Genomic DNA, 14,781 nt, shown 5'->3' with positions numbered 1-14,781 from the left:
AACTTTTGGAGAAACTAAAATGGATTTTATTTGTAGCTCCATGCTAAAAATGGGTGAGTGGAAAGATTTCCCTTTCAGGTCTTCAGGTTGCAACTTCATTAGGAAAAGTTCTATCCTGTATTTTTGTATACAAGCACGCAATTTGAATATTGCTCCACAACAAAAAATGAAAGGTATGTCTTTATAGTAAATTCTATGAAGAATAAAAGAACTGTAGTCATCCCTAAAAAACATGTGGTTTATACTGCACATCATGACAGCAAACTGTGCAATGACAATTACAAAAGGAAAAACACACATGCAAATGCACGCAAATGTACTGAGTAAGGATGTCTCAGCTGATTCAAGGCAATCTTTTCTGCCATAACTATACAATTGGTGTGGCAAGTAAAAAAAATTTGAAAAGAACAGCAATTATTGTAATACACTTAAAGGGCCATCTAACACTTTTCAGACACATATTTTTTATTTGTGGATTGTGTAGAGTGAAGGGATAGACAGATAAATACAATAAGAATGGCACCGATAGGGGCACACAGTCCGAAGTTATTCAGCAAAAAAAATCCCTCCGCCCAAAGAGAAAGAGCAAAACAAGTCTCAAGAAAGATTTTACAGTAGTGAAGTGATTATGTGCAACTTTGTTCTTAACCAATTATGGATGAGCACTTGGTAACATCACTTCTGCCAGAAACGCTTCGGGCGAGCGCCACTACGAGCACCAGTCAGCAGCGATGTAGTGATTTCTTTGTGTGATTAAAATACTAAATATTTTAATACTGCTTTCTTTGCCTATGCCTATGGTATCACCAGCTTTTAGTCTATGTTACTCTCGAATAAACGGCAGCGGTTTGAAAAGTGTTAAAGGGCCCCTACAAGTTATTATGCTTGCTGCCTGTAGGCACATGCACCCTTCTTTCCGTGCTTAGAATGGTTCTTGATGACATCATCCCCTTTTTTTTTTATTAAAATAAAGTTCACCCGTACAACTGTTACCTTGCACAGAACAAACACTGCAACTGAAGCAGTGCATATCTTTGTGAGCTATTTTCACATTATTGCAACACATAGAAGTGGCTTCAAAAAAATATTACACAAAACTATATGTCTTTAAATAAATAAAGATAATTAGCATACACAATACAGCCTCACAGTGTAGAGCACCTTATTAAGAAGTTTAACCATGTCATGCAATATACACAACACACACACACAACACAAAATCACAGCTTCGACAATTTCACATCATATATCCCATTTTATAAATAAAATGCAAGTTATCAAACAGGGGAAAGAATTTATAAAAGTTCTATCACATTTATTCTATTAAGCTGATGTAAAAACAATTGGCCAGCATATTATTGAGAAATGACAGGACTCCACAGACCAAAAAGCAGCAGACTCACATACTTCCATCCTCTTCTATATTATTAACTTGCATGTAACACTTTCAATCAACCCACTTAAACCAGGAATGCATCAATGCATTTACCTAGCATAGCTTATTAATGTATCATTAATTCTCAGACATTATCTCTCCAGCTGTACTTAAACCATTTGGCCGTTTTAGAACAGATTTTTAATCCAGCTGGCTGTCAAGGGTTTTCCTTCAATTGGTCCCACATCACGGCACTGAAAATGGCACCAGTGTAGCAGCATATTATATCAGAAGCATTATACGTAGCAAAAGCTACGATACTTTCAAAATAATCTTGCTTTTGGTGTCTTACTCAGCATAATGCTGCAGTCTTGGATTCAGTTATACACAGAAAAGGCATCAGAGTTTAGCTGTATTCAAGGGCACATAGCCATGGACACACTCAGTGCCTAGGGGTCATTTAAGCGTGTTCATTCAATTGTGCATTCATTAATTTACGAAGTCCTTCATCCATTCAGCAATTTGTTGGCAACATTTTTTCCATTTTCAAAATTCATTCCAAATGAGAAAGGTGTGAGCATGAGGAATGCAAGTGCAGCCATTTGTATGAGTGAACATTAAACTGCAACCATAAGGCATATTTTTTTCATAGTAAATTTTTCTAGGGGATGCTTCAGCATTCATTAGCATAATTTACATTTTGAAATCACACTGGTGTTTCTGTAACAATATGAATATATGCCTTGAATTATATATTTGTTACTGTTGCCTGTCCAGCACATGGCAATCTGCTGGAAGCTGCCTGTAGGGATAAGTAGGCTTCAAGTTACTGCATGGAATGGAAAAAAATTGCTTAGAACCAGGTAACAAAATCAAGCGCACAAAGCATGACTACTGTCGAGTTCCAGCATATTCTCCTATTTCACTCAGGAATAACCATACTGCATGATGCAGAAAGGACATATTTGTTTACAGTACACACAGAACAAATGAAAATGTTCAGGAACTGAACTTTAGAATTATTCGTTACCTTGGCACACAATCTCATTTGTGCTAAGAGAGAGATGTGAAGCGATCATGTCAGCAGCTTTGTTCATTACTACAACCATTATCCTACAGCTGATGCCGTGAACAAGGATGCGCTAGCTGTTAATGCTCAACTGGAAAAATGAGGGTTCACGTTTTCTGGAACATTGTAGCACGAATGAAACAGACGAGGTCACCATCCACATTAAGGTGGCATATAAAGTCTTTGGAACACAATGGGAAATTACAATTTTTCTCTTCATGCAGACAAAAACAAACAGCTGACATTATCCACGTATATGTCATTCATTCTTTTTAGCACAAAAAATAAATGCCCAGCACCAATCCTCATAACAGTGGCTGAACAATAACCAGCTGCTATTCTTTTCCACTTGCTGTGAGCACACAGAGACTTCGGAGTCATAACACACAAGTGACACACTCACAAACACGGCTGCCAAAAACAACATGTCAGGGGTGTTCCCCTGCAAGTCAAGTTCTGCTGCAACACAGTACAGACATTACCTTGGCCTGTGGTAGTTTATGACAAGATAAACCCAGCAGATGTTCAGTGGGCACAATGATGCAGTTTGTTCCTTGGCCTCAACAGTGAGCTGCACAGTTTAGATTTACTTCTTGGCACTTCCCAGCTGCAGTGCTCAGCCAACCCAATCGTCCAAAATTACATGAAAAACAACAAATGAAAAGGTGTACACCATCAGGTCCAGCATCACATCAGACACAAGCTGCAAGCAGGCCGTGGTTCTTGATGAGACCTTTGGGGAAACACCACAAAGAACCAAGGCTGTAGCCAGGAAAGCTAGCGGTGCAGCTGTGGAACGCATAGACCGCTGTGAAATGCTGGGCTGCAAATGTATAAGGTTAGTGTCAAAATCAGTCAACAACTGCATAAAGGTAAGAAGAAAAATACTAGATTTCCCAAACCTGTATCCACATTGAAAGGCAAAGTGCAAAGGCAATGAGGGTGGACTTAACATTAAAATGTGTAAAACTCATACAGACAAGTGTGTGTTGGCAGAAGCACATTATTTTTCAGTAAAGCTTAAACCCGAGCATGCACCTTTTATTGTATATATACACACACAATTAATGATGAGATTTTCTTAGATGCAGGACACGAGCCATGTAAACTTGAAACAGCAGATAGTGACAAGCAGCAGATTGAGGTCACACTTCTATTTTCATTGAAAATGCTGTTGCTTTGGCCTGCTTCAAGAACTTGATTAAAAAAAAAAAAAAAAAAAAAAAAAAACTCCACCACACAGTGTATTGTGGTGGTGCATTAAAAGGGAAGTGAATACGGTAATATCTTTATGTCTTGTACGAATACTTTTTCCAATTCTGTGCTGCTCCATCTTGCAAACCTTTTTTTTTTTTTTTGCTAACAGAACAGATTATTTCTAAAATCTGAGTGTAGCATTGTAACAGTTATCCCCTTCATTTGCTTTATGCATTTGTACCTGGAGATTTATACGGATTGCTGAACAGTTACTACTTTGCACTTTTTGATATTAACCCTTTCAGGGTCAATGACATACATGTACATCCCTTGCGAACACCTTCAGAATGGTCAATGACGTAAATGTACGTCATCGCTTGTATGTTTAAAAAGCGCACCCTTTTTGATCATTTCTCTTGTTTTCCATGTGCTGCCACACTGTGGAATACGTGGAATTTTTTTCTTGCGTCAATGTCTCTCAGATTTTTTTTTAAATGCTTTCCTACAGCGGTCCACCGGCTATTTAAGCATCCTGTCACGCACGGGTGCGTGGCAGCTAGTTTCTGTTTTGTTCTGCAGACGGTTCCCGCTTCTTGCGCTCGCAAAACTGATTGCTGTCTGGTTTCGAATCTCTGAAAGGGTGACCGCTTGTTACTCTCTCATTTATTGCTCAGTGGGGCGCGATTACACCTGTTTCCGCACAGGTGCCGACTTACACAAACGATGCCGCCGTGGTTGCACTTCCTGTTTCGGGGACCCACAAAAACCAATTCCGTCTCGTTGGTGATAAGACGAAGGGTTATTATAGGTTTTTCACTTGTTTTGCTTTTTGGACGCACTCACCACCATAGAGTTTTCTCTAGTGCGCTCACCCGTGCAGTTCGCTTACGCTATGGAAGTGCGCAGCCAGTTGCTCTGCTGCAAGCGAGTCGAGCAGTGATTCCTCCGATGTGGGCTGCTGCCCAACTGCCAAATCGCAATCTGATTCATTGGATGTCAGCTCGTCAGATGAGGAATTACAAGTTCAGGATGTTCATGAAAGTGTAAAATCTCAAAAGCGTGCGCAGCGAGACAATGCTTACTGGTAGGGGTGTGCGAATATTCGAAAATTGCGAATAACGAATCGAATACTGTTCTATTCGATTCGGCATTCGAATCGAATAGTGCATATTCGAAATACCGAATAATTTTCGAATAGTTTTCGAATAGTTTTCGAATAATTTTCGAGTAATCAGCGCCTACGACAAAACACCAAAGGAACGAAAGGATGAAACATCAATAGGTGATTTTTCTTGTTTAATTCGCTAAGATGCATGCAGCTGTAGTTTTTACGAGACTATCGGCGTCATATTGATCACCAGATGGAGCCTCTTTTGCTTAACATTCCAGTGCCTCCAAAGCGTAAAAGCGAAAGAGTCATAAATCCGCTATCATTATCATCATCATCATAAGAGCGGTGGTTTTGTTTGCCGTGCTCTTAGCCATACATCGTAGTCGTCTCTCACGTGCTCTTGTTAGAGCGCTTTCGCGCTATACTCTCTTTTTCACCGTAAAGCGAAGCGCCATTGTTCATTTGTGTTGTTTTCGGCGGGCAACGCTCGCTAATTGCGTTCAAGTTGCTGCTTCGCACCGTGGTGCACCATGAGTAGCGAACAAGAGACAACGCCGAGGAAGCAACGAAGTTCAGTGTGGAGCTTTTTTGATCGAACTAGGACTGGATCGTCAAAGTGTCGCACTTGTGGCTGCGTTTTGAAGACACTGACCAACACTACCACGCCGTTGATAAACCACCTGAAGCGCCATCCAGCTGCCCACAAAGAGTATAGCAGTCGCAACGCAGCCACCACAACGACGCCGGCATCAAAAAATGCCGGTAGTAGGCAAACGACGGGTCTATGCACAGGTTTTCTTCCGCAGCTAAGCGTCAACAGTACCCGCTCCCGGGAGCTCACCATGAAAATTGGCTCATTTATAGCGTCTGGTCTGCACAGTTTTTCTATAGTGGAAGAACGAGGCTTTATTGCACTCATGAAGTGCACAGTTCCGAACTTCACAGTTCCTAGCCGCACAACGTTTTCCCTGAGTGTCGTGCCAGAATTGTACTCTGCAACAAGACATGCCGTGTACGAGAAGTTGCAAAGCATCTTGAAGACTTGCGCGGCATCCATTGCAATTACGATGGATGGGTGGACATCACGCGCCGGGGACAGTTTTGTAGCTGTGACTTGTCATGTACTTAGCGAGGAATTTGAGCCACATAACTTCGTGCTTGCGTGCCGGTCACTCCGTGAGAGCCACACAGCAAGCAACTTGTGTTTCCTGCTTCAAGGAATTTTCATGGACTGGGGTATCAGTGACAACCTTCCATGTTTTGTTGTCACTGACAACGCGAGAAATTTTGTTTCCGGTATTCAGCAGGCTCCGTGGGTTCGCATTTCATGCTTCGCACATACTCTACAACTTTATGTTGAAGATGCCAAGAAAGAAACTATTGGCTTCGCCAACATGTGTGCCAAAGCGCGGACCATCGTCGGCTACTACAAGCGGAGCAACACTGCGAAGGCAAGACTGTAGGAAATACAGAAGCAGCTTTCCGTTTCTCCTCCACTTGAGCTCGTCCAAGATGTTCCAACGCGATGGAACAGCGAATTTGCGATGCTAGCTCGTCTGCTCAAGCTGAAGACTGCCGTGACGATCGACCTGACCGAAAATGATTCGGTTGAAAACTTGACAAATGGAGAGTGGCGTCAAGTGTCGGCCTTTGTGGCAGTTCTTCAGCCAGTGGAAGAGGCTACAACAGCTGCGTGTGCCGAGGCTTACCCGACGCTATCTTTCGTCGTGCCCCTCGTTCAATGCATGAAGCTGTTGCTTTGCGACGAAACAAGCGACTGTGATGAGTACGACTTTGCGCAGAACCTTCTGAAATCGATAAAAGCTATGTGTCCGGCTGTAAGCACTGCTGCGCCCAATTGTCTTGCCACATTGCTTGATCCACGTTTCAAAGATGTATGCTACGGTGACGAAGAAAAAGTGGAAGTGCGAGCTCTGGTACATTCAGTGCTCAAAGAAATGTCTTGCCGTTCAGCAGACGTGGAGATGCCTGCAGACTGTAGTGCCAACCAAAGTGGACAAGCCAGTGAGTGTTCTCCATTGTGGTAAGTTTTCAGTAGCTTGGGTGCAGGACAAAAAGAGGGTGCTGATCTATTAACGCAGGAATTGTCAGGTTATCGTGAAGCTCCGCTGCTGCCACGTCAAGACAACCCTTTTCAATGGTGGCAGAACGTAGGTAAGGCAAAGTACAAAAATCCGGTGACGGCAGCAAAGCGCTACCTTGGTATTCCTGCAACCCAAGTGCCTAGTGAGAGGCTTTTCTCAGCCTGCTCTAATACAGTTACCAGCAGAAGAGAGTCGCTGAGTTCGAAACACGTTGAGGAACTAGTGTTCTTGCACGGGAACTACCGATATTGTCCTAAAGCGCTCTGAGAAACAGAATTGCTTTGTGACGCTTTCAGCTTGACCAGCACGAGTTTCTGTAAGTAAATTTAGCACAAGGCAGATTTCGCAATACCGAAGTTCGTGGAAAATCCACACATAGCCCCTGTTATTTATCATGTGAGTAGTTTGCATTATGTAGGTGGCCTACTTGAAGTTATTTTGTTTCGTGCTTTGTAAATATAAGCCCTCGCGTGTTGCTCCGTGTAATTTTATTATCACTGCTGTATACAAAATTACCTCAATATACGTAATTGTGGTGTTTTTGTTGGTTAAATAAAATTGTCATGTGCCTTGTTAACGTTTCTGAATCTCGTTTTAAATAGAACTTGCAATTCTAGGGTGATTTTCAAAACCTGAATAAAGTTTATCTATTCCTTCCCATTCAAAATTGCTGCCTTACTATTCGAAAACTATTCGAATAATATTCGATTCGTATTCGATTCGGTTCTGAAATCCACTATTCGCACACCCCTACTTACTGGATCAAAGGTGACTTTTCTCCCTCCGTGTTTCCATTTGATGCCACCTCATGCACTTATTTTTGTACGTCTGTGAACTATGTTTATTACAACACATCATTTTTTAAAGGTAGCTTTTCTTAAAATTTCCCCTGTTACTTATGAATAAACCATGTGTATGTAAAAACAAACAATTTTTTTGTCACTTTATGGTCAACCTAAAAAAATTAAGCCGAAGAATTTAAATCAGCAATAAAAAAAAATCGACCCTGGTGGATCGCATTTGGCAAAAAAATTCCACCCTCAGAGGGTTAATATTCTATCATAATGCACATTATTTAATGTATAAACAATTTTGCTTTGAGGTAATAATGCGGTGAATTTGCGAAAAGCATTACGTTGAAAAAAAAAAAATCTGTTGTGCCTTTTCATAGCTGCACTTTCTAACGTTTGTCTTTCATTAAAGCAACAAAGCCAGCCGATAAGAGAAATATTTAGTTAAAACAATCACTACAGCCATTATTCATTAATTGGTTTGCTGCACAATCCACAACTTGAAACACACTCCGGAGAACAAAAACGTGGTACATACTACTACTTGTGCATTAAGTTCCCCATATCAGAATTTCAAAGAACAAAAGTAAGCATAACATATAATACGTGGGGAATTACAGGGTTAATAATTCGACAAAGCTTTTGTGATGCTCGGTGATATCACAAAAGGTCTTTCATGTTACAACAGCAAGATCAGGTACAGTTGCAAAGCAAAAAGATCACAAGTGGCCAAGCAGAAAAACTACGACCAACATTGAAAATGCTTGCTTCAGGATGGGCTGCTTTCTACTGGCCACCCCCACTTCAAAACACAGATTGTGCCTAACGCTTGTTAGTTAAGTACATACTCACAATCAAATTAAGTGAATTGCAGTGATAGTATCCAGAATATCACAGATTAGAATACTAGCCACGCTAAAGGACTACTTCATCAGGAACTCACTTTCGAGCTGAATTTGCTGTAGCTATACATCGCCGTTTCCAAAAGACAGAAAGGAAGCAGCATTGTCTGCAATAATAAAAAAAAAAGACATATATGCAGAGTTAATACAACACTAAGTGCACTAGATAATTTAGAATTAGCAAGCAATTTGCCCTTTTTATTGTTACACTGTCTCACAAAAAAATATGTATAGGCATCACTGTGTGCCGACGTTATGAAACGTTCTGCACAAACTTATCCATGTGGCCAATGTGCAGAGAGTTAAACCTAAGGTACTTTTCGCTGCATCCATTTAGGCAGATGATAATGAAGTCTCTAACAGTGCATTCGTAATAGCAGCCACGGTGGTGAACAGACACAGGTATAAAGCATTTAGCATTCCTGTTGTTTCTGTGTGGTTCCCACTGGTGACTATGGCCAGTAACTCTTCTGTACTTTGAGTGCCCGGCAGACTAGCAGGACAACTATAGGCCATTACCAATATGAGTACTATAGTACAGCGCTGCACTTCTTTAACGACTTATTTGGCATCTCAGAGGCACATATATGTACATACAGGGTGCCCCAGATATCTTTAGCCAGGCTTTAAAAGTACTCCGATGCGCCCTAACACCACGCGACCAAATGCAGTTTTCTCACTATCCTATTGAGTGAGTCGGACTAATTCTTGCGTTCCGCTTGATTAGTTAATTTGTCAAGATTAATTAATGAACTTCGGTAGCAACGAAGTTAGGCAAATAACTCCTATAGAAAAATCGTAGAGTGGTCTGCCAAACACCCAATTAAAAAGTTTCTGCCTTTCTATCTATTCATAACTAGTGTTTTCCAGATTACTGCAGGTGCCTGCGAGAAAAAAAAAAAAAAAAAAAAAAAACCATGTGACATACGCGCTTACGCGCAGCGACTAGAGGTGTGCACGGGCTCCGGGTAGCCCGAAAGCCCGACCCGGCCTGCGGGCCGGGCTCAGGCGGGCCGACGTATATTCACCTCGGGCCCAGCGCAAAGCCCGACTGAAGCCCGAAATATAGAGAATGAGCAGAAATTGTTTTCCAGCACGCATACAGCGCCTTTTCCGCGAAGGCCCTCTACCGCTTTTCCTTTCCATTCGCCACTTTAAACAAAAGGGGAGCAGGTAAAGCACTGCCTCTGTTGCACTCCGACAAACAGAGAAGTAACACCACCTGAGCTAGTGACGGCGCCACACGACTGCTCGTGTTAGATTTAAGGCCAAAACCCATATGAGTGAAAATGCACGCGACAGTGACGAGCGACCCGACGTAGATCGCCTTCGTGCAAGCTGACGCTTGCATGGTCAAAAGCGCCGCACTTCGTTGAAGCCGGAATCGTTGAACTGCTTGCTGTTTTTGCACGACAATTTGTAGTAATCTGTGCAATAGAGACTGTTCGTCGTGTGTTGCTTGATCATATTTGACATGCTCAATAATATGCCAAATTACCGGAAAACGATGTTTTGTTTTCGCAGCGAACCTTCAAAAAGCCGAGCCAGGCCGGGCCGGCCCGGGCCCGGGATTGTGTTTTCGTACGTCGGGCCGGGCCGGGCGGGCCTTCGACAAAGTCAGCGGGCCCGGGCCGGGCTCGGAAATACGGCCCGTGCACAGCTCTAGCAGCGACTGCAGTGCTCTCAAACTTTCCGCGTGCGAACTAACACGCATTTAGCCGGGTGTACCGCCGCTTAGAAGCGACAGGGCTGTGAAGCAGCAGGTGGCTGTGCGATCTAAATCATCAACCGTTATCGCTCGCGCTGCATAAAGCGATTGACAGACATAGAAGTTCCGGAAAGCGACAGACTCGTGTGTCAGGTGTTGAAGCGAAGTTCTGTCGACTGCGATGCCTTATTCGCACGAAGAAAAAGTAGACATGGTTCTTGCCCTAGGCTCTGCAGGTGGAAAGAGACGGCAGGATGCAAGAATATTTCGCACCTGGCACCCTGGCACGCGACCTAGCCCGAAGACCATAGTGAATAATTATGAACCATTGAAGCAAAATGGCTGCTTTGTAAGGAAATGGCAAAAAGCTTCACCCATAAGTGACGAGCTGCGCTCCAATGTGTTGGCGTATATGGCGATGAATCCACACGCTAGCACACGTAGCGTGAGCGCAGAGACCAGAGTGTCCAAATCAACTGTCTGGAGGATTTTGCAAGTAGCTGGACTGTACCCCTATCATCTGCATTTGCATCAATGCCTGGAGCCCAGGGCTCTCCAAAACAGATTCGACTTCGTGAATTGGATTTTGATTCAAGTGGAACAGGACAGTGACTTTCTAGACAAGGTACTCTGGACTGACGAGGCCACTTTTTCCCGAAATTCTCAAGTAAATCTCCACAAAGCACACTACTGGAGTGACCGAAATCCATGCTGGCTCGGAAAGTACTGCCACCAATATCAATGGTCTTTTAGTGTTTGGTGTGGCGTACATGACAGCAAAATTATTGGTGCAGTATTTTTCAACAACACACTGACTGGCCGGAGGTACGTAAGTGAGATTCTTAAAGGGCCTGTTGAAGACTTCCGCTGCGACATGCCGCTGGCTCGGCTTGGTGCGATGTGGTATCAGCATGACGGGGCGCCAGCCCACAGCTCTAGCGAAGCACGTGCATGGCTTGATATGAACTTTCCAGGGCAGTGGATTGGGAGAAACGGGCCCGTACAGTGGCCGGCAAGGTCGCCCGACCTTAACCCTCTTGACTTTTTTTTTTGTGGGGCTACATTAAGGATCGCGTCTACAACACGGAAACGACAACCCCAGAAGGCTTGCAGTAGAGGATAACTGAAGTATGCCGTGGCATTTCACCAGTCGTACTCAAAGCAGCGACAGCGAACTTGCTCAAAAGGTCCCAGTGTTGTATCACAACACAAGGTGACCTCTTTGAGTACGTTTTGTGAAAGCGCATGTTGCCAAATAAACATAACACGAATAAAAAAAACGGTCTATGGCCATCGAGGTGTCCGTTATTCCGCCATTGTCAGAGTTTTCAAAAAGTTATTTTTTTCGGGCATATTCATTTTCCTTACAGCTATCGCGAAATGATGCAACCGTTCCTTACGGCAGCGCGAACGAGACTCACTGCGTCTGCAGTGCTTATCGCCATCACGAATCGCCGCAACGGAAGTGATATCGCTGGCGTAAATCACCCAACCAATGTCTTCGCCTTCCACCTGTCGTCTTTTAGGCAGCGGTACACTCGGCTAAAAGCGATATTAGTTCGTACGCGCGAAGTTTGAGAGCACTGCAATTGCGGCGCGCAAACGCGTATGTCACGTGGTTTTTTCTTTTATTTCGCGGGCATCCGCAGTAATCTGAAAAACACCAATTATGGATAGTTATAAAGTTAGAAACTTTTTAATTGGGTGTTCGACAGACCAATCTACGGCTTTCCCATAGGAAATATTTACCTAACTTTGTTGCTTCCAAAGTTAATTAATTAATCTTCACTAATGAACCAATTAAGCAGAACAAAAAAAATAGTCTGACTTACTCCATACGATGGTAAGAAAAATGCATTTGGTCGCATTGGAGTATTTTTAAACCCAGGCTAAAGATATCTGGGGCACCCTGTACATGGCTTCTATCATTTGTTCCTCACTGTGCATTTTGCGCTTTGATGGCTGTCACCACTGCTATTGTGTGACATCATCTGGGAGTGTACGCAGATGTTCATTACAGATGGAACAGCATGAAATGCGTTTCTGGTGTTGCCCTTGCAGTAAAGTACAGTATGCTGTGATGAGAAATGTTAGCAGCAGTTATTATGTTTGCCATTGACTGAGTTTTTGGAAAAAAAGAAAGAAGAAGAAGAAGAAAAAATACTTTTTAACGAAGTACTTGTAAGGCATCATGGTCAGTAAAAAAGAATCCATAGTCTGAAGGAAGAGGAAGCATGAACTGTACAAAAATCAGCTGCATCAGTTTTACCCAGTGCAACTTGCCAATGTCCTTGCATTTTAACTGCTTGGAGTTAACCCCTTAAATGCCAATTGAATTACATAAAAGTGTTCCAAAATTGCCAAATTTTTACGACATGAAATGCTTCAGTAACATGTTCAAAACAGAAAAGAACTTGCGAAAATGTTTTACAGCTTATAAAAATGCTTTATTCATCGTATTTCGCACCGTCATGTAATACCCAGGCCCGTAGCCAGGAAAAGTGACATTTTGTCATGATGAGCTCAGCTCGTCATAAGCCTTTAAGGGGTTAAAAGGAGCAGGAACTACATGTTCCACAAGGCTAGTGAGGGGTCTCTCATGAGTGCGATATTCTTTCAGTGCTCGTTTGGCAAATGCCCACACAGTGTTAAGGGCTGGTGCGAAGGCTAAAGCAACCCACCTTAATCCTGACCGCAAACGAATGTTAAAAGTGGCCACTTTGACATTCTCAGCAAAGTGGCCACTTTGACATTTTTCTATGTGTGTACTGTGTTGACAACTTCGTGACAGCAAAGCAAGGCTGTGTGTCATCGAGTCATGCACTACATGGGGCAAGGCAAAGCTTGCGCGGATGAGAGCCTATGATGCGCCGGCACTCACTCCCACACCTCACCGGCCTCACTACCACGGATTCTTGCTGACTCATTCACCGTACCTTGAAACGAGGCCCGTAGCCAGGATTTCTTTTTGGGGGGGGGGGGGGGACTAGCCCCCCCCCCCTCGGCTATGGGCCTGCTTGAAACACAGTCTTTGGGGTTGGTAGCTGTTACTTAGAGGAAACTGTCACTGGGATGAGAGTTTGCACGCCTAGATATGGGAGGTCCCCAAGAAAGCTATTTTCCCTTAACCGTATGAATTCTCTGCCAATTCCCTGACTTTTCCCGGTGGCTCAAAATTTCCTGCCTCGTCCTGGTTTTCCCAGTCTTCCCCTTTGCTAAACACCCTGTTTATGAATGCAACAGCAGGGCCTGCACATGCAAATGACACACTTCAAGGTTGACAAGCTTGTTTTTCAGATGCTCCAAGGCAGCAGTTACACCTGCATGGCCCTTTGGAGGTTAATTTTTTTCAATATTGTGAGGAAAGATATGTTTGCAGTTGAGGTAGTGCAATTGTCCTACTGTCAAGTCTTTCTGAAGCATGTGGACAACTTTAGGATGTGAACATCATATAGGCCTTGAACTGGGAGTGGCCATTTTTCAGCACGTGGCGTGGATCAAAGCTAAGGAGAGAGGGTCACGCTGGGTCACAGGGATGTTTGATACTATATGTCAGACAGCCACATCCCAAGAGCTTCATTGCATACACATTTACTTTGTGGTTACTAGTAACCAGCCCTGTGATATGAAGCCCACACACTTCCACTTTCTTCAAGATGAAGGGCATTAGCTTATGAAGTTGAACACCAGTGAGCCCTATGGTGAAAAAGTAGACTACTGGGATTCTGCAGGACACGCAATATCTGCTAATCACAAAACACAGGAGCAGTTTCACTAAAATGATGTAACCACAACAATACCTGCAGCGATGGCAAAATAGGAGAGCGTCAGCTCCCAACGCACGAGTTAGTGGGCTCAATTCCCAGTGCCGATTCAGAAATTTAGTTTTTCTAACGCATAGAGAAGCACCCCAAATTGGCACACTCTAGTTTACAGGTATCCATCAAGAAAAAGATCTAAATAAAGATCTGCGAAGGTCTCTGGATGCAGGATATGTCACCACAGCCTTGGTGAAATGGTCGAGCATGAACTGCTGCTGTAGGAGGCGGATAATTGCTGCCGCTGGGTACATACAGGTAAAATAGGTCAAAGCGTGCTTCTAGCCAGGCGCCTGCCAGACTGAAACTTTGAGTTACTTGAGGACACCCATTCTGTAAAAAATTGGAGGCATGGGAGTGCCAGACCTACGAGTTAGGTCACCTCTTTTTTTTATTATTATTACATGTTTTTAATTTATCCTCTCAATTTTTCGTCAACTAACAAGCTTTTCTTTCTGGGAAATCCATATGGATTTCCTTGTAGCGTTGTGCTACAAAAGGGTGGATAGCAATGTTTCTTTCATGACCCCTTCTCCACCTAGTGGGGTTCAGAGAGCACAATCAAGGAGTAAACAGAGAGCATCCTGGACTGTGGTGCCTGCAAATTCTGCCATTCTGTACTGAGACAAGTTTCAACCAGCCTTGGGAGGCTCATTTCTTAATTTCGAATACCATCATGTGGAAACAGTGTTTCTGCTGGGCAAC

The 14,781-nt window shown here is 43.3% G+C and overlaps 1 protein-coding gene across 1 annotated transcript in view; it reads right to left on the bottom strand.

Annotated features, from left to right (window-relative positions):
• Positions 1-217: 217 nt before the first annotated feature.
• LOC119400394 (uncharacterized) overlaps positions 218-14,781 on the bottom strand; it is a 35,975-nt gene continuing 21,411 nt past the window's right edge. The window contains exons 4-5 of the mRNA XM_037667419.2: positions 8,592-8,657; positions 218-3,267 (exon numbers count right to left, since the gene is read on the bottom strand). Of these exons, the coding sequence (XP_037523347.1) occupies positions 3,061-3,267; positions 8,592-8,657 (273 nt within the window). The 3' untranslated portion in view covers positions 218-3,060. The remainder of the gene's footprint in view (positions 3,268-8,591; positions 8,658-14,781) is intronic.

This window comes from Rhipicephalus sanguineus, chromosome 1 (genome assembly GCF_013339695.2).
Source record: "Rhipicephalus sanguineus isolate Rsan-2018 chromosome 1, BIME_Rsan_1.4, whole genome shotgun sequence".
Taxonomy (NCBI): Eukaryota; Metazoa; Arthropoda; class Arachnida; order Ixodida; family Ixodidae; genus Rhipicephalus; species Rhipicephalus sanguineus.
Note: the sequence above shows the minus strand (reverse complement) of the source record. Positions and strands in the feature narration are given on the sequence as shown.